Source organism: Phaethon aethereus, assembly GCF_964289735.1.
Source record: "Phaethon aethereus genome assembly, chromosome: 1".
Classification (NCBI taxonomy): Eukaryota; Metazoa; Chordata; class Aves; order Phaethontiformes; family Phaethontidae; genus Phaethon; species Phaethon aethereus.
The window spans coordinates 12,497,726-12,516,425 of record NC_138575.1 but is presented as its reverse complement, the minus strand read 5'-3'; the positions used below and the strand labels follow the sequence as shown (position 1 = coordinate 12,516,425).

Sequence of the window (18,700 nt, the reverse complement as noted above, 5' to 3'; positions counted from 1 at the left end):
GGACACGCTCCAGCACCTCAATGTCCTTCTTGTAGTGAGGGGCCCAAAATTGAACACAGGATTCAAGGGGCAGCCTCACCAGTGCCGAGTACAGGGGCACGATCACTTCCCTACTCCTGCTGGCCAGGATGCTGTTGGCCTTCTTGGCCACCTGGGCACACTGCTGGCTCATGTTCAGCCGGCTGTCAACCAGCACCCCCAGGTCCTTTCTGCCGGGCAGCTCTCCAGCCACTCCTCCTCAAGCCTGTAGCGTTGCACGGGGTTGTTGTGACTGAAGTACCTTGGTTTATTCACTTTTCTAAAGACAGAGATTCAAATTATTGCCCACTTTCCTCTATTTCTTTCATGACAATTGTGTTCAATTTCTCATATATGATTTTGCGTACTGTGTCTGGTTAAAGATGAGAGCAAATAAGATGGCTGAATGAGATGATTTAAGTGAAAATCTGAAAAACAGCAAAATAGAAGGCTGAAGACTGATCACTATCCCCACAAAACACTGTATATTCCATACCAAACAAAAAAAAAAAATCAGTCTATTAATCCCATGCAGTAACAGCGAAAGATAATCTTACAGAAAAATGAGCCCAAGATCAGGTGATGGGGACTCGAAAGGAGGTCGTACCAAACAACAGCTATTTATGGTTAAAGCAATCAAAACAATAAAGTCTCTTGAAATAATCCTCTCTCAGGAACAAGGCCGCAGAACACACACACACAGAGCTTCCGAGCACTCTCCCAACTCATCAGATGAAGTGAAAAGCTGTATAATTCTAACCATAGGGATGAAACAAACTATCTCATGTAACTATATTGCTGTGAAGCAACTCTGATCAATGTCTTGGAGCAAACACATTCTGGACATTTTAGAATAAAACTGATAATGTCCTGCCTAAATACAGGCTATATTTAACTATAGTTTCTTTTATTACACATTAGAATATTTTAGATTACACAAAAATACTTTAAGACACCAGAAGTGGACCTCTGCCACCATGTACAGATGTATACTAGCTCCTGATGTAGATGCAGGCCTCCACTGCTCTTCAACTTAACATCATGTCAGACACTCTTTGTTGTAAAGCACTGCGCTGACAAACTTTGTTCTGAAAATTGGGAGTTTCTTGGCCACAATAGTTAGCACAATCATTCTTCAATCTTCTCGAGCACTGTAAAAAGAGTATGCATTCCATGATCCTGAGAACTTCTACTGATGCAAAGTAGCTCTAGAATATAGTACTTTATTACCAGGGACCTTATTCTGTAAGTACAACTAAACAACTGACTTTGGTGAACACAGCTGAAAAGATTCTTTTGTTATTTCAAAGGAGACCGCATAAGGAAACAATATCGGTGAATCATATGTAACCTGTAAGGAGTATTTCTTCTGCTGCTGTAAAATTAAAGATCAATAGAAATTGCCTGCAAATTTCAACACGAGTCACATACGTATCAGAGAGACCATATGCAAGCAGATCTTGAGGAGTAGCCCTGGTTTTGGTAATGTTGTCCATGTACAAAAAGGTACACCTTATCCACAGGATCATAATAGGAAAAAGGTAGTAGAAAAGTCCCTAATTATGACATAAAGTGTTTTAAGATAAATCGACTAAAAAGAGAATTAAATCTGCTTGTATTTAAGACTAGCTAAATGTGTAAGAAAGCAGATAGCATACAGGTCTGTTTTCTTGCTACAGGGTGATAAAAGGAACTCGGGCCTATTTCACCCTTTATACCTATGGGCGTAGCGACGGTGTTAAAAGGGGAAGAAGGGCAGAGACAGAACTGTAGCAGACACTGTTAGTCGAAAGTATAAAAATACGTGTGCTAGGCACATGATTAAATGAAAAAAAATCCATGCAAGGTTGCAGTGTCCTACTTGTACCTCCATTCTTACAACATGTACTGCTCTCATTATCACATACCATCTACCATAATCTCTGCTTACGACTTTCTTATCCCTTAATCTGCACTTTCACTTGCCAATATCCAAACCACGTGTTGTTTATCTCAGAAATTATTCTTTATCCTTTATTTCCAAACCAGAAAACTATCCCTAAGCTTATTAACTTTCCTCTCCTTTCACTCCATTCTTTCCTGCGCAGCAATCTACATCACTACCTCTGCCACTTTGTCACAGGAGACGCCAAGGAACCCTAAAACAAGACTAGGTTCCTGTATGTGAGCTGAACTGTTTTGTAAAAACTCTTACACCATGGTACCAGTGTGGAAGTCTGCACAAGAGAACACAAAATGGACTGAGTCCATGAACCACTCAGGAGGGCAAATGGCTGGTGGCAGAGGAGCAAGTCACACCTCTCAGCTGCCCAGCCATTCTCCATAGCGGTAGCACAATGAAGATGGCCAAATAAAACATCTCAGAGGTCTTCATGAAGAAGTCTTCAGGGTTAATGTCGTTCAGGGTTCCTCTAAGAAAGGATTTTATACCATACTCTGCTAGGGTTGAGTGGGTAACCAGAAAAAGTTAAAATTATTTAAGTCACAGTTTAATTGAGCTTTATCGACTTCATTTTACATCATTACTTACGGTTTATTCAGCGTCAACATTCAAAGACCCCTGTAAAGAAGAAAATCCAACGCATGCAATAAAAATTGAACATTTGATACACTCTTCCATGAAGATTAAGTATTACAGGAAAAAGCTTTTAATTTACCAAGTACAGTAATAGCTGAATCTGACAAAGTCTTTGTACTCTAGTGCTAAAACGCCTTCTGTGCTGTAAAATGGCGCTTTTCACACTCATTCTAGGAGCAGAAATTCTTGAGATCCTATAGAACCAAAAAATCCTAAAGACCCACGGAGGAAGATGAACCTTAATTTAACAGGTGTGCCTTGTAGACTCCTCTGTCTTATGAGATATTTTGACTGAAACATTTCCTGAGATTCTCTCATGTGCAGGCTATTTTGTCTAAGATACTCAGTGAAATCTACTTTGTTTCAAACTGACTGTGCTCCAGCCTGGGGGTGGACTGGTGGATGTGACGAAGTCACACAGAAGCTCAGCGGACTGCTTGGAGCAGGACGTTGGACCTGACGGTGATCTCCTGAGGTCCCTTCCAAGCCGATTTCTTCTGTGATCCTATTATAAGGTAATAGGATCTTTCTTTTGCAATCCAAGCAGCTCAAACACATGCACGGTGGAAAAAAAGAGTCAGAGAGACTGCATATAGTTCTCTTACAGTTTTTGTATTAAAGAACAAGCAAGCAACAAAACAACCCATCAACAGGACATGGATCTGCAGCCCCACACCTGAGCTCTTAGCAAGCACACCGGGCGCACGCAGGAAAGCTGACCGAGTAGTTTTGAGCCAGGGGGTAGGGTCGTTTCGTTTGGCTTCCTCTTCCTGGGGCAAAAAGCGCTGCTGACTGGCGAGTCTCATGAGGGCAGAAAGCCCCGCTGCTGCCCCCGGCCCCCAAGCCTCCCCCTCCTGAGGGGACGATGCCCCGCAGCCCACAAGCACCCAGCGCCGGCGACCCCGAGGCCGTTAGGCGGATCTCGGCAGTGAAGCGGCGGGAAGGGAACACGAGCCAGGCGGGGACGTCGGCGTCAACGGTCAACCGAGGCGGCTCGCCAGCGGGGCCATGACTGATGCGAGCGGGCTCCCTCGCCATGCGGGGGGCGACCTCAGCCTCTGGCACCGCCCCTGCGGGCGTTGGTACAGCCCTGCCCGGCGCTCCCCCGCCCCACCGAGGAGTGGAACCGCCCGCACAGAACCGTTTAAATTCGAACCCACAACGGTTTCCCCCGCGCCACCGGCAGATGTCTGCGGCTCGCGCCCGCGCACTATGGCGTCATACAGACGCAGCACGAGGCAACGGAAGCTGCCTTCCTCCTCCTCGCGCGCCCGTTTTTAACCTCGTTCACGTCTCGGTGCCGTCGCGCTTCCAGCCGCCCGCCGCCCCCAAAACGGCTCGCTGATGCCGTGCGCACGCGCAGTCGCCCCACCCTTCCCGCCGTGCACGCGCTCGCCCCCCTGCTCTCCTCCCCCCTCCCGCGCCGCCGAGTGGGCGGTGCGCGCGGCCGAGCGCCTCCGGAGGGGTGGGGGCGGTGCCGCGGGAGCAGCAGCCTCTCGGCCGGCGGCGGCCCCTGGTGCGTGGCCTCCGCTAGCAGCCCTTGCCTTCCCCGGGGACGGCTTCAGGCAAGCCTCCCCCGGCCCGGTTTCTTCCTCTCCGCTTGCTTGCGTGTGAGGTAAACTCGGCGTGTGGTGCCTACGCCGCCTTTGCGATTCAGGTGAAGCGGGGGGGAAGGAGAAAGAGAGCGGGGCGGCACTCACTCCCCCTCCCTCCTCAGCGCCTCCCCGGCGGCCCCGGGCGCGGAACCGCGCCGCTCCCTTGCTTCCCTTCTCCCGGCGAAGTAAAACAGCCCCCTTCCCAAAATGGGCTGCACGCTGAGCGCCGAGGACAAGGCGGCGGTGGAGAGGAGCAAGATGATCGACAGGAACCTGCGGGAGGATGGCGAGAAGGCGGCCAGGGAGGTCAAGCTGCTCCTTTTAGGTAAGGGCTCCCGTGAGGTAGGGGCCCACCTGCGGTAAGCTGCTCCCTCGCCTCCTAGCCCGAGGTAAGGGCCGCGGGGCAGGCGCGGGCGGGGCAGGCGCCCGCCGAGCCCGCCGGCGGCTGACGGAGGAGGGCTGAGGAGAGGGCACCGCTTCCCGGGCTTGGGGGGCGAGGGGTGCCCTCCCCGGGTAACGGGGCGGGGGGAGCGCCACTCTGCCGGGTTGGGCTGTGTGCTCGTGGCCCCGCGAACGTTTTCGGGGTAAGGGGAAGCACAGCAGCCTCTTCAGGCAGGTGGGCGCCTCGGCGTCTGTCGGAGTTAGAGGCAGGGCTGTTCCGGGGAGACGTGGTTTGTCCCGGGGCCTTTCTTTAGAGCGGGCCCGAACTCCCATATGAAGGGGATAACATCTTTTGACGTGGATTCTGTGAACCTCTGCTCAGAAGAAGGAAATTTTAGGTTGGAGGATGTTTGCTCTTAATGTTTCTTGTAGACCCGAACATCTCCTAAACTGTTGCTGTAAGAATAAAGCGCAGAAAGCATCAAAGGATCACAAGGCAAAGCGCTGATAACCTTCTGCACTGTTATATTTTTGTGGAAGTTGCTTATGTTGCTGAAATCGTGCAACGGGAAGTACAACCTTGATGGAGGTTCTAAATGTGTAACATAGTGACTCACGTAATAGGCTATCATGTGTTCTTGAGTTTTGCTCACAAGTACTTGAAGCTAGCTTTTTTGTATGTTTTAAGTGATATGCTTGTGTGTAAAGATACGTAAAATAAGATTTTTTTTTAAAAATTAGAAGGAAAAACGAAGTGAGGGTTTTAATTGGAAATACCTTTGTGCAGGACTAAAACCACTGTACAACTTGCAGACAGCTGACTGCTGCAAGATTTGCATTGTATTAATGTTGTAGAGATGTTTGCAGTATATGCCCTATAGCTAAACCAGTCCGGATCCTTCTAATCCAGAGTTAAAAAGCTGTTGAGTTGCAGCTTTCCTCATGCTCCCCTTCCTCTCCCAGAGCTACAGTTCCAGGCAAACTTTTAAATGACTGACCAATTTCTCACTCCCTTCAACATTGATTTTGCTAGATTGCTCATCTGCAGTGCTCTATTCACAAACGTTGTAGTAGACTACCTAAATACTTTCTTTCTGTTGCTAAATGCTAAAACAGCTCCAGAAAGGTACAGGAAACGGAAGCACTTTCATGTGTAGATGAAGAGATGAAACAAACCTAGTATGGGAGAAAAAAAAAGTCTTAACATTTTTTTTTTTTAAGTTTAAAATTTTGCTTGTGAGAGAAACAACTAGAGCTTTTCTCTTTGTTTTCCAGAAAATGTTAGGGTTTTGGTCGGCACTGTGCCTATCCCTGTATACTTTTGAAATCCTCAGATTGTTCCAGGTTGAGGTTGTCACATACATTATCCTATACAGATGTGATCAATAGCGATACTGCAGATGTTACCATCTTTTTCGAAGGAGGTGAAGTAATGCTTTATATGTCTCCTGGCAAGGCATTTGAAATGATTTTTCAGTATTTTGCTGTTCTGTATGGAACTTTCAGTACATGTAGTTTGGTAGCCGTCTTTATATCTTTCATCATATTCTGTGGGTACAGATAAAGTCCACATCTATAGAAAGATACTTTAAACTTGAGAAGGAGTTTTGTCATTATTTTCTGTTGTTCAATACTGTTATGTATAAAGTCCTATGCTATGAGCATTTATTTTCAAATTTTATAGATTTTGTGTTTCTAATACAGAAAAGAATGTGAGGAAAGTATGTTTTTCAGCTGGAATCTCATGAAATCTTAGGATATAGAATAAACGCTCAAATACATGTCTTTTCTCATAGTGTTCTGAGCAGGAGCTCAGTTGGTTTAATATTTCCCCCTCCCCTGTTAAAAAGAGGTGTGAACACTAGCAGGCTAACTTCTTTTAGGATCTGTGTTTGAATCATTTCTGAAACAAAAATTACCTAAATGTTTACTGAACTCAGAATGAGGTTTTGTATATACACCCATGGATGCATTTGTGTATTTCACAGGTCTTGGAATGGAGGTTTTTCTGTTACTTTTCCTTGCAACTGTGTCAGATGTCTTAAATGTTATGTGAATGCTTTATCTGATGGCAAAACTATTTAAAGTTGCTTCCACTCTTCCACTAGAGTCACTTTCTTCTCACTGCTCACTTTCGCAGTTGCTTGTTCAGCCCATATGTCATAGTTTTTCATCTACTTGGTTGTACTCCTACATCTATTTATGGGCTTGTTCTGTTAAAAAGATACTGAAATAAAAGAAGTAGTACAAATTGTGGTCTGCTGCCAGGAAAATACAGTGTGTGAGAGGCATCAAAAAATACCTTGCTTATGTAGAAAAAGAGCATGTAGCTGTATACCTGTTGACCCAATAAGAGAGATTTATTCCAGGATCTATAAAAACTGTATTTTTGTGTGGTGATTAGAGAACCCTACTGAAGCTTGAGCTAGAATACACCATTGAGGGAAGATATGTTTATAAAATCAGTCTATTTCTAGCCTTTAAATTTAATTTTTTCCATTATATACTTTCTAAGAGATAGATGTGACACTGCTGTACCTAAACCATGACTTGGTGAACAATACCACTGAACCATGTTAGATTTCTATTTTGTTGTCCTGTCTCTAGGAAGAAGCAGAAATATTTAAGCTGTGCCAAATACTTTTGGCCTGGATTATCAAATTTCTTTCGCCATATCTGTAAATTAGTGCATCGTTTTGTACAAATTTGACTGCAGGTCATTTGGAATAAAAATGCTGCGTTTGGAACATTATCCATGTATAACAATATTTTAACCTTGTAATTCTATGCACTTCAATGTATTATCCTAATAGCAGGAGAACCTTTTCTGGAAAATTTCTGAGCGCCATGCCCATTATTAGAAGTAAGCTGAATTTGAGCATATAGTTAATAAACCAAATGGAAAATGCTTGCTTGTACATGGAATTTGGTGATTTTGTTTTTAAAATCATTAAATGAATGAGCTTCTTTCATTTAAAGTAATTTTAAATGAATGTGTGACAAAGAAATACTAGACTGCACTTAAAGTATATTGTCCAACACTAAAAATTTAACATGAAAAAGGACTTCAGTGTTTGTGTTGACAGTTCCTAGACTTCCATTTCCTAATTGTTTGAGGGAATATGTTGTTTTATTGTATTTTTTGTTGTTGTTTCTTATAGATAAGCTCATATACTTAGGGTGAGTGAGATTTTTGAAAAGCAGTGTGCATTTCAGCTGGCTTCCAAGTAGAGAAAGCGGTAGACCAAGATTGTTTTTCTCTTCCATGCTTGCTCATCTTAACTTCTAGTGTTCAACAAATAAAAATTCCAGTGATGCTTGCAGAATGAATGTAATTCTACTCATGTTGGGAAATGGTGGTTCTGTGTGGCAGATCTGTGTGCTGCATTAGTATACATGTGATCCAGATCAGGTGTGGATTTGCAAGTACATTTCTGTTGAATTAGCTAAAGCACATAAGACTGAATTTATGCCAACTGCAGGAGAACAGGCAGTAACTCATTTAGTAGAAGGCCCTCTGGTATAAGGTTAACTCATCAGGTTTTATGAATACATTCAAACTGGCAGCATGAGTTTATAGGATTAATGCTTTGTCTTGTGGATTACCACATTCTTCACCTAATATAGCAAATCCACTGTTCAGGTTCTTAGTATCTTGAATGAAAAAGGTAATAGATATGTCTTAAACATTCTTGAGGAGTGGATCCTGGGATCCATGAGGTCACAGATCATATATTTGACAACTGTAATTATCTGTCTTCTTTCTGATAATCATGTTTGTAGATTTAAGTTCAATGGATGCCTTTATACTCATGACCAACTGAGCCACTTTTCCATTCCTGAATAGATCCTTGTGATTCATACTGGAACATTGGCATATTGCGTTCTTAGATACCTGTTTTTTAACTTAAGACGCAGTACTGCTCTTAATCTTTTTCATTGCAGTTCTTCTTGTTCCTTCAGGCAGTAACTAGAACAGTTCTATTCAGTTGTTCTTCTAAATCTTCACATCTCAGGCATCTTTTTCTGGCTGCTTTTCTTTTGTTACAGACCTGCATCTTTCTGTCTGCTCAGTCAACTGACTCCCACTGCATACCCATCTTTTCAACAGCATGATCCTCACAGTCCTTGGTGATACCTACCTTCCTCCAGATCAGATTGCACACTGGACTAAAGTCCTTTTTTCACTTGTCCCCCCAACTTTCTGTCTGTCTGTTTAGATTTAGCAGGAGTTCTGAACTAGGAGCTCTCTTGCATTTTAATATGGTACAGTTGGACTCTGGCAGTCAGGATGTTATTTACATGGACTCTTATATCTGACTTTGTTGTTAAGTCAGTGAAATTCTCAAGCCTTTGTACTAAATGTAACAATAATTTCAAAGTCAAAATTACTAGATTCCCACAGTGTAATACTCCCGCTTGCTTTTGTGAAAGGAGGCTCATGGATGTACAGAAAGCACAGCTGTTCAGTTATGGTTGTGTTTGTATAATTGCAGTTTGGGTTCTCTTATGTTTGTCTCTTTCTATTTGAATGTTGGTGTAGTAATTGGTCTTTAATGTGTGTGTAGACTTATTCACTGCAATACAAATTATCTTTAGTGTTTTCAGGTCATCAGTTGCATTATTCTTCTAAATCTTCATTTTGGAAGTTTCTTTATGAAATCACCATTTATTATGGTGTCATGTTTTAAATTATTTAACATTCTTAGGAAAAAAAATTATTCAGTACCTGTTGTTTTAGAAAGGGCTAAAGAGAAACTGTTTGTTTTGTGCTATGTCATGATACCAGTAATGGTGACTTTGCTTTTTTGTCTCTTGATTAAAAAGTGTAGTTATGGGTATATAAAAATTAATTTTAACTTCTCTTTTGCATCAGGCATTAAGGCTTTTGCTTTTCTATTGAAGAGTTAGAATATATTTTAAGCTTAAAAAATGGTGTTCCTTCAAGCTATCTTTTAAAAACAATGTAATGCTGTTTTTTTTTTTTCCCCCTGCTGAATTAGAGACCAAAAAAGCTCTGGAAAGGTACTTTTTGGTAAGCTGTTCACTCCCAGCATCAGTGGTGCCTCAAGACTACACAAAAGTTCTGAAGTACACTGACTTAATTAGCTTCTTCGTACTTTTTCTGGCAGCACAGTTTATTGTATCATCATTGTGCTGATATGACAGTTTACTTCAGTCCTATAAATTATATTACTGAAATGATTCTGTATTTAAGCTAACCTGCTTTTGTGAGGTTATTTTAAACTCACTTCAGAACTAAAGTTTACAGTATAGCTCCTTGCATAGTTGTGTTGGCTTGACTTGAACTCGGGCTTTGTGCTATAAAGAGTTAGGCTGTGCTGATTTATCTAATCATATTGCCAAATTGGGTTGTTCTTTTGCTGCCACATTTTACCTGTTGGTTGTTTTGGTCCTCTGAGGAGGAAGAGTTCAGTAGGTGGCACATCCAAACGTCTGCCTAGTATTTTGAAACCCAGCCATGAATCTGGCTTCAGAGGGCATGAAATTCTGAAGTCAGTTTTGCTGCTCAGCTTGATGGATGTCCACAGCGTTTCCTGTAATATGCTAACTGGTAAATGTCAAGGTAAAAAACTGGAACTAGAATAGAGATACTTAAGGTTTTCTGTTAAGTGTGAAGTTTTTCTGCCATGGAAACGCTGAAGTAAAGATCTGAACTGACTTGATAACTAGCTTTTTTTTTTTTTTTTTCCTGCCCAAGATGTGTATAGGAGAACCCGTATTGATGAAAACTTGCTATTCTGAGGTTGAGTCTTAGGCTTTGTCGAGTTTTACTGAGGTCAGCTGTTCTTGTTCAGTGTTCTACTGTTACCTCAGGCTTTGTGTAAATTACTGTTTTGTTATTCTGTGAATGGAACGTGGTTGGCTTCACCTGAGAGATTCTGTATCCAAAAAGTATTTAAGTTGGTCAGGTATAGAGAGAGCAATTGGAAAAATCAGAACTTTGAACTTGGGAGAGCAAGAAGTTTTGAGTGCGCTCTTCAGAAGAATGCAGAGTTTTTGAAGTGGCTCAACTTAGTCACATTTTTGAGCAGAAGTATAATTAAGATACTGAAATTTATTAGATGATTAAGACAAAAACTTCTTGCTGAGACATTTTTGTGTACTAGGAATATGTGCTTTTGCAATAAAAGATTTGAACTCATCTCTTCTCAATGCTAAGAATTTTTTTTTTTTCTCCTTGTCTGTTGAGTAGGAGCAGACAAGACCAAATAAGATTTCATAATGAGAATCAGGGTGGGAGATGAAGGAATGATATGATGTCATAGACTAATTATCCATGTTTGTGACTGCTCATAACCCTTCCACAGTGTAGCTGTAAGAAGTGTTAGAGTTGGGGATTTGGAAGATGTTTCTTATCATCATGGCTTTGCCCTTGGAATTTGCAAAGCTGTGGAGCCAGCTTCAAAATCTCTGGAATTAGCAATAGTTTCAATATGTAGCAGGAGGTGAAGTATCATGTATCTGTTTATGCTATCCCAGCAAAATGGCCTGAATATCACCTAGTGTCACAGATACCCATATGCATTATTCCTTGATTTGAAAGTATGTTCTCTGTTGAGGTCAAATTTTAACTTCCCGTTTCATTTTGGTTTAATTGATGGCAAGCTTTTTCCTTGAAAACCATATTTCTGTGTAGTTGTTTTAAAATTTCTCTTTATATTGTTCTTTCAGGATCTCAACTGGTGGGAATAATTGTCATAGAGCATTTAAGAATCAATTATTTAAATAAGAGATTTGTTGTTAAACTTATGGTAGGCAAATAAATTGCTTTCCTTTCCTGGCTTTGGTAACTGAAGGGTCATTGAAGCTCTGAATTACACAGTTGCTTGTATGTTTAGGTATCAACTTAATAAATCAATCAGCAGTGTTGACATATATCTGTATGTTTATATGGCCGCTATGTATTTATATTTAGAGATGCATGTAAACTGCAATATTATATGTAGCTATATAAATTGATACTGAAATTAGAAAATACTTTTCATAAAGCTACTTATTTAGAGGAATCAACCATTCAAATATGCAGTGCTTCTGTTTATGAAATAAACTGTACCCCATTTTTTCACATATATGCTTTTTAGAAATGTAGTATTGCAATTTAAATGCGTAATATATTTAGCAAAGGTACCTGATTAAATCTTTAGTGAAATATAACAGTTTCTAGGCAACCTAGAATGGACAGGAAGTTTTTATAATCATTGCTCTAAACAGATTGTTTTTAAAGAAGAAATCAATGTACTATAATAAAAATCCCTGTTGAATCTGTGAGACAGGTTTATAGTTCTTAATATCTCTAGAATGTAATATGATCTGTTTCTTGAAATTAGAATACTGTTCAAATCAAATGGCTACCTGTATTCCATCTTCCCTTTATGAAGTTCATCAAATAATTTCTTGCATACAACTATACATTGTTTTTTTACATAGATGAAGCTGTTGTAGTTGTTTGGCTCATAACGAGTTGTTACCCATTACGATCATAAGGACATTCTGAATCTCTGGGGTTTTTTTTTAATAGTTTCCAGTAAAACTCAAGAAGTTCTTGCCTACTTTCTAAGTCCGTATCAGAATGCTGGAAATAAGCAGTGCATGTTGTCTAATAAGCAGTTGAGCCATTCTAGCAGCTCTGTGTTGCTAAAAAGGAGAGCGCTCTTGCAGCATCTGGCTGAATGGTTTTGCCCTCTCCCTGGCACTTTTAAATGCTTATTTCAGTTTTGTGCTGGTTTAATAGCCAAATTGACTGTCCTGTTTGGACTTAGTTTGCTGCTAGAGTGGTCAATTTAACGGGTATTTCATAATGGTCTGGTGAGGACCTGAATAAAAGCATGATGAGGAGCAGATACCTATGCCTTATGCAAAGGGAGCACTGAAAATGCATAGTAGCGGGGAAAATGGGTGCAGGATATGTTTCTTTCAATTTCTATATTTCTTTGTTGCAGTTTACTGTAGAATCAGATTAGGAATAATATGAAATTGTGTTCACCTGCGAGGTCCAGTGGGTAGACATGTTAAACTCGATTCAAAACTCACTTATTTTAAAACCTCATAGCTGCAATAGAAGATAGTGCCAATCTTTCTCAAGGAGTATGTTGTTGGGGCACTTGAAGTGAAAAACTCCAACCTCCATTTTCTGATCAAGTCCAAGGAGTCTCAGACATACGTTGCTTTATGGTATTCTAGCTTGAAGGTCGTAGGCTTGACTGGAAGAGTCCTCTTATACCTGGCACTTTGTGAAGAATGCAGGATGGCTGTGGACAAGAAGCATAATTGCTAGCTCAGTGTCCAAACAGGAGGGAGGAGAATGGAGACATTAGTCTCCAGTTAAATCAGTAAAGTTGTAATAATATTATAAATAGATTATGGTGTGAATGTAGTATTGGAATGCAATTTTGAACTTGCTATGACTGGACATAAATGTTTTGCAATAACAAAATTGTGAGTAAACAAGACAATTGTCTTGAGCATTTATAGATTTTATTTAATTAAATGTTATTTTGAATGCTCATTGATTTCAGAATCTATCAGTGACGTAGTACTGTACAAGGGTGGATGGAAAATAAGCTGCTAAGTCTCATTTAAGTGTTGTCTGTATTCTTGATCTGTTAAATACTTCTTGAAGCATTTTGGAAGTGGATTTCTCAGCTGTATGCAGATTCGGTTACTGATCCTTAATAAATCCAGTAAACTCTTAGCAAAACCATTATGTGCTTTCTAAAGCTCTTAAAGACATTGACAAGGATTCCTTCTAATATGCTTTAGTGCCTCAGTGTTTGCTAGCAAAGGCTGTCGTTTAGTTCCTGTCTGCTGTTCTGGAACATAGGACCTTTTGGGTTTATATTAGATCAGGCTTTGACAACATACTTGTTTGAGGCCTAACAAGATGCTATTTACGTAGGTATCTATCTAATTTCTTGCTTCTGCACTTGTTGGGTGGAACTGACTGTTTGAATGGGTTGAAATTTCTTATATACTTCAAAGCTTTCTCAGTTTAATTTGAGGCCGGTTAAATACAGAGTCTGTTTGAACAACAACAAAGCAGCCAGATTTTTGTTTTAGTACTATTAACCACAAATAATATTTTGCTTGTAGGTAGCTTTTTGTGGAAAATGCATGTTCATGTAACAAGAATATGATTGAGTATTTTCTTTCCTGGTTCAAATGCAAATACGAGTTCTGAAAATGTTTGCTTTTGAAAAAGATCAGTCTGGATATCTATATCTTTTCATTTAACATTTCAATCTGTGTCACTTTGTAAGTCCTTACAATTTTTTGGTGGAGGTGGAGACTTTTTTGTAGTGAATTTAGGTCGACTATTAATATGCTTATTCTCCTTATTTTTGTGGATCTTAGTCCTCGAGCTACAAGGTGAAAAACACTGTTAAGTTAGGCATGGATAAAGACTGAGAATTTATGTGGACTAAAGTTTATTGCACTACTTTTACAATTATGAGTTAACTTTTAGTATAACTGCATTTGCCCTGGTGTAAACTTTGATAGTACCCATCTATCTCATTTGCAAATAATGCCTTAGTGTTGCGTGACAGGTAGAGCTTTGAGTAAAACCAGTTAAGATTTACATGACATGTTTCTCCTGTGTTGATTGATAGAAAGCAAAGTGTATGCATTTCTGATTTTTTTTTTTCCCAACTCTTTTTACAGTTACATAGTAATGCGAGGTAGCAGGAACTGTCAAATCTGCCACGATTGTAGATAATAGAACAGTAGTTGTTCTGAATTGCAAGTGGAGTCAGAGATGAAAATACGCTGTAAATTCCAAGTTCTTTTGTTGTACCTCTCCACCAGAATAACCTGCATAAAGTATGCCTCTGTTGCAGTGGGGAATTTTTTGTAAAGTATCTTTGGTTGTAATTAATGATAGTCTGCTTTGTAGTAGAAATTCTCTCTGGTACCTCAGTCACTGAACGTACTATCTTTGCACACCATGTTTATAGCTTAGTGAATGGTAAAAGGCCATGAAGGCCAACCACACTGTCAAGAAAAATGTCAGGGCACTCTGGATTTCTGGAGGCTTATTAGTTATTTGTTTGGAGGGCTGGATGAGGCATGCTGTACTGTGTTGGCAGAAATTGAGAGTAACTGTCTTGGTGAGCACTGTAAGAGCAAGGGGTGTGTTTTTTTCTGTTGGAGCACTTGGCATTTCTCTCAGGTAGTGTGGTCATACAATATCCACCCAAACTCATGTTCTAGAAGGCCTTTAATCATGTTCTTTCATACCATGATTTTGAATTATGTAGTGATTGTTTCTGAGCATACTACTATGTATGGAAGAAATGTTATCTTCACTTTAATTTTTTTTAAGTAACAAATCTTAATCTTATTTTAATTTTGAACAGAAGATCAGTTATTTGCTATTTGTGAAGTTCCACTAGAAATGCTAAGAAGTTTCTGGATTTTGAATTTTGAGGAGATTCCCAAATCTTTTATTAGAGGATAGTAGTGGGGAGGCTGGCCTTTGATACATTTAAGTAGTCAACTGATAATCTTGTCAATGCTGACAGCAGCTTGGTATCTTAGATAAACCTGGAGCCACAAATGTTTTAGCCGCTGGTGGTGTGGCATATAGTTGTCAGGCAGCAAGCATGATTACTATACTTATTTTCATTTCTAAATATGCATCCATTCCCTTATTTAATTTCTGGCATAAGAGGTTTATTTCCAAACCTTTGAGTCTCAACTTGCCACGGTCCTGCTGGGTTTGGCACCTCGCACAAAGCAAGCTATGCCTGTATCTTCAATGAAGAAAATGCTTCAGATTTTAAAGTACAATGGCACTGCCCCTCTGTAAGGCAATGATACTGTTTTGTAAGAGATCTCTTGTATGTTCTCAACAGATACATCTTCTCAAAGTAGATTCAGTTCCAAGGTACCATATTTCCTTTTCAATGTTTCACAGAGTTTCTGAAACATGACACTTGGAATTGTACTGATGCTCTCCTTCATAGTGAGACAATGAGTCCGCAATATGGTTATGGTATAAGTGATGCACATAATAATAAAAGGGTTCCTACTATATAGCAGTAGCTGTGCAGCCAGTAATTTGAAATAGTTGAGGAATATAAATAGAAGAACAGTTTTGAAGAGCCTAGATATAATTTGTTTTCAAAAGCTGCATGCATTTCGAGCGTGTTGTACCTAAAATTGCATATAACAAAAAATTTTTACTAAGGTGTCTGCTTACTGCATGCATCAAATTCTAAGCAAAAAGAAAATTTAAAAAAACCTTTGTCATAAAAAGAAATCAAGCACTAATAGAAAATTTGAAATAGCTGGAAACTCAATTCATGCTTCTAAAGATAAATGTGAATAAAAGTTACCTTAAGGTTTGCAAAATGGAGTGTGTGCTCTGCTTGTTTCACCATAAACTTTATTTTTTAGAATTCGTTGAGTTTCAGAGGTTATACTGAATACAGACCCATATTTTTTATTTGTTTTTTCAATACTAAACTAATTAATACAGTCTTTATCACTTGATTGTGTCTTTACTATAGTAATAGCCTAAGTATCTAAGAAACTTAAAGCAGTTTTTTGGAGGTCTAGACCTGAATAAACACACAGGGTCCTAATGTGAGTTAATGTATGATTGCTTCTTGAGGTAAAGTTTTATATTAATGGTTCTTAAATGATATGTTTTAGATAACGTATTGACTATTTTGTTATGTGCTATTGATTTCAAACATCTACGAAGAGCAATACTGAAGACCTAGGAAAGAAATAGCTGTAATTTAATTCTTGATTTGTTAGGGAATTTACAAAAGTGACAGTGGCTTATAGGTTTAAATGGTACTTCTTCTGTAGAACTAAGCCAACATGCAGCTGCTGAAACCTTGAGAATTATCTCAGATCTTTTATATGAGTCAGTGTCATAATTTTAGAATTTGTCACTCCTGTGGTTTCAACCAGTGATATAACCTGGGGTTCACACTTGATATTACTACATGGCTAAGTTACTGAAATACTTTCTTTCAGATATTATTCACACAGCTTCTCTCTTAACTCGTTCAACATTTCCTGGCACATTCAAATTCCAGTAGCTATGGAATTTCTAAGACTAATGCCACTTTATAAGTCATGAGTACTGCCAACCTTTGGTTAACTGTATGAAAACAGTTGGGAAGGGGAAAAGAAACATAAACTCTGTCAGTGGCAGCAGCTGCCCCAGAATTAGAATACAAGATGTTGGTAGGTAAGAAGCGTAATTGCTGGGTGGCTTCAAAAAGGGGGAGTGGGGACACAAGACAAAACAAATTTTGCTGGGAGAAAGAGTGGTGTGAGTGCTGGTGTTGGAGGATGTTTCATCTAGTGGTCAGCCTGTCTTATGGAAGTTTCCCCTGTGGGTTTCTTGTGCTAGCACTGATGTATTTTGAATATAGTAACAATGTTTAGCAGCTTGAATTCTAATTTAAGTCTCATATCTGACAATGTGTCATGAGGTGATAAGAGATTATACTTCCAAGCTATCTGCTTGCCATGTGCTTTTGTAAGAAGTTACTGGACCTGTAGCAGAAGGAGTAGAAATCACTGGGCATTTAACTTGTGCTGTGGCCGGTGGCAGCTGAGGAACAGGCACCATTCATCTTGTGCCTTCTACTGTGAAATACTAACATCTGTCAGAAGACTGGGTAGGAGAACTGGGGGGAGAGGACTTCAGGTGAATCCAACAATTTGAGTCAATGTGTTTTATTTTAAATGCCACGTGTCTCTATGTTTAAGTTAATCTGGTGCAAGTCTCCCGTTTTACAGTCTGAAAAGCTGACAAGCATCCATTGCAAGTTTTAATTACTCTTGTCCATACTTGACCTCTCTTCTGGCAATATATAAGACTATTCTACTTGTTTGTGGGTTCTGTTCCTTTGTCCAGCTTAGTTGGTGGTTCAAAGTCAGCCCCATGCTACTCTTTAGTTTTTATCTAATTCTCCTCATAATCTTTTTTTTTTCCCCAAAAAAAATTTAGTCTACAATTTTTTCTGTGTTAGTGTTGTGAGGATTATATTTGTGCTTTTAGGAATTGTTGTACTCTACAGTTGGTTTCCTCCAAAGAGGGATACTGTGAACTTGAAGTTTGCATTGCTTTTTATTTTGGTATTTGATCAGTTTTTTCAGTAAGCAATTAGCAAACGCTTCACAAGTTAGAAATGTTATTATTAAGATCTCAGCACTTACAAACAGTAGTTTATGTGCTTTGGTGCATAAAACATTTGTTCCAGAAATTTGTAGTTCTGGAATGCTTGCTATGTAGGCAGTGTGTGGGATAATAAATCATGCAACACTATGAGCAGTTTAAAGTAACATTTTTGCTGACCTGTTATTTTTTATCAAATTATAAAATACTTAGTTCTTTTTAAACACAGACCTGCTCCATTTGGAAAATAAAAGAATATTGAATCTGTCTAAAATGATGTTTGCTACAATTTCGTAGTAGTGAGTCATAGGATCATAGAATCATTTAGGTTGGAAAAGACCCTTAAGATCATTGAGTCCAACAGTATTTTTAATATTTTTTAGTAAGTTCTTGTGTAACTGGCCAAATAGCAGCTTGGAGGATCAAATACTGCTTTAGCTGTTTCTTAAATTTGTTTGAGTTTTACTAGCTCCTACTCAGTTCCTTCTGAGTACTATACATGAGGTTGATCTGTTAAATGCTTTTTTGATTGGGTTTTTGAACATGAAGATGCTTTGATTTTTCTCTCTAATTCCAAAGTTGAAAGTTGGCTTTGAAAGCAAAATTGTAATACAAATTTAGTCCCTCTTACTTAACTGAGCTTCAGATTAACTGTGCCATGGGTGGTGCAGTAGGATTAGAGGCCTGGGTTTATGTGCTAAGTATGAATTCACTGAGTGCTGTCATAAGTCATGCTGGATCCAGGTAAGCGACTGCTTTGGATAGCACCAATACTAGCTGTGGCAGTATTGACCTGTGAAGGTAGAGCCTGATCACTAAACTCTGAAGTGGAAGACCCTTCAGATTGTAGTAGAATCTAGGGGCGAAAACGTGGTTCTGCTGTTTCCTGTGTTAAATTGTGATGATTAAGTTGGATGTGCTTTGCTTCCACACTTTGTCAGTCTGCATAATGAAGCATAAGGA

General features: G+C 39.6%; 1 protein-coding gene across 1 annotated transcript in view; it reads left to right on the top strand.

The window, feature by feature from the left end:
- Positions 1-4,398: 4,398 nt before the first annotated feature.
- Positions 4,399-18,700, top strand: part of GNAI1 (G protein subunit alpha i1) — a gene marked incomplete at both ends in the record, with an annotated part of 35,026 nt that continues 20,724 nt past the window's right edge. Inside the window, one exon of the mRNA XM_082010842.1 lies at positions 4,399-4,516. Coding sequence (XP_081866968.1) covers positions 4,399-4,516 — 118 coding nt within the window. The remainder of the gene's footprint in view (positions 4,517-18,700) is intronic.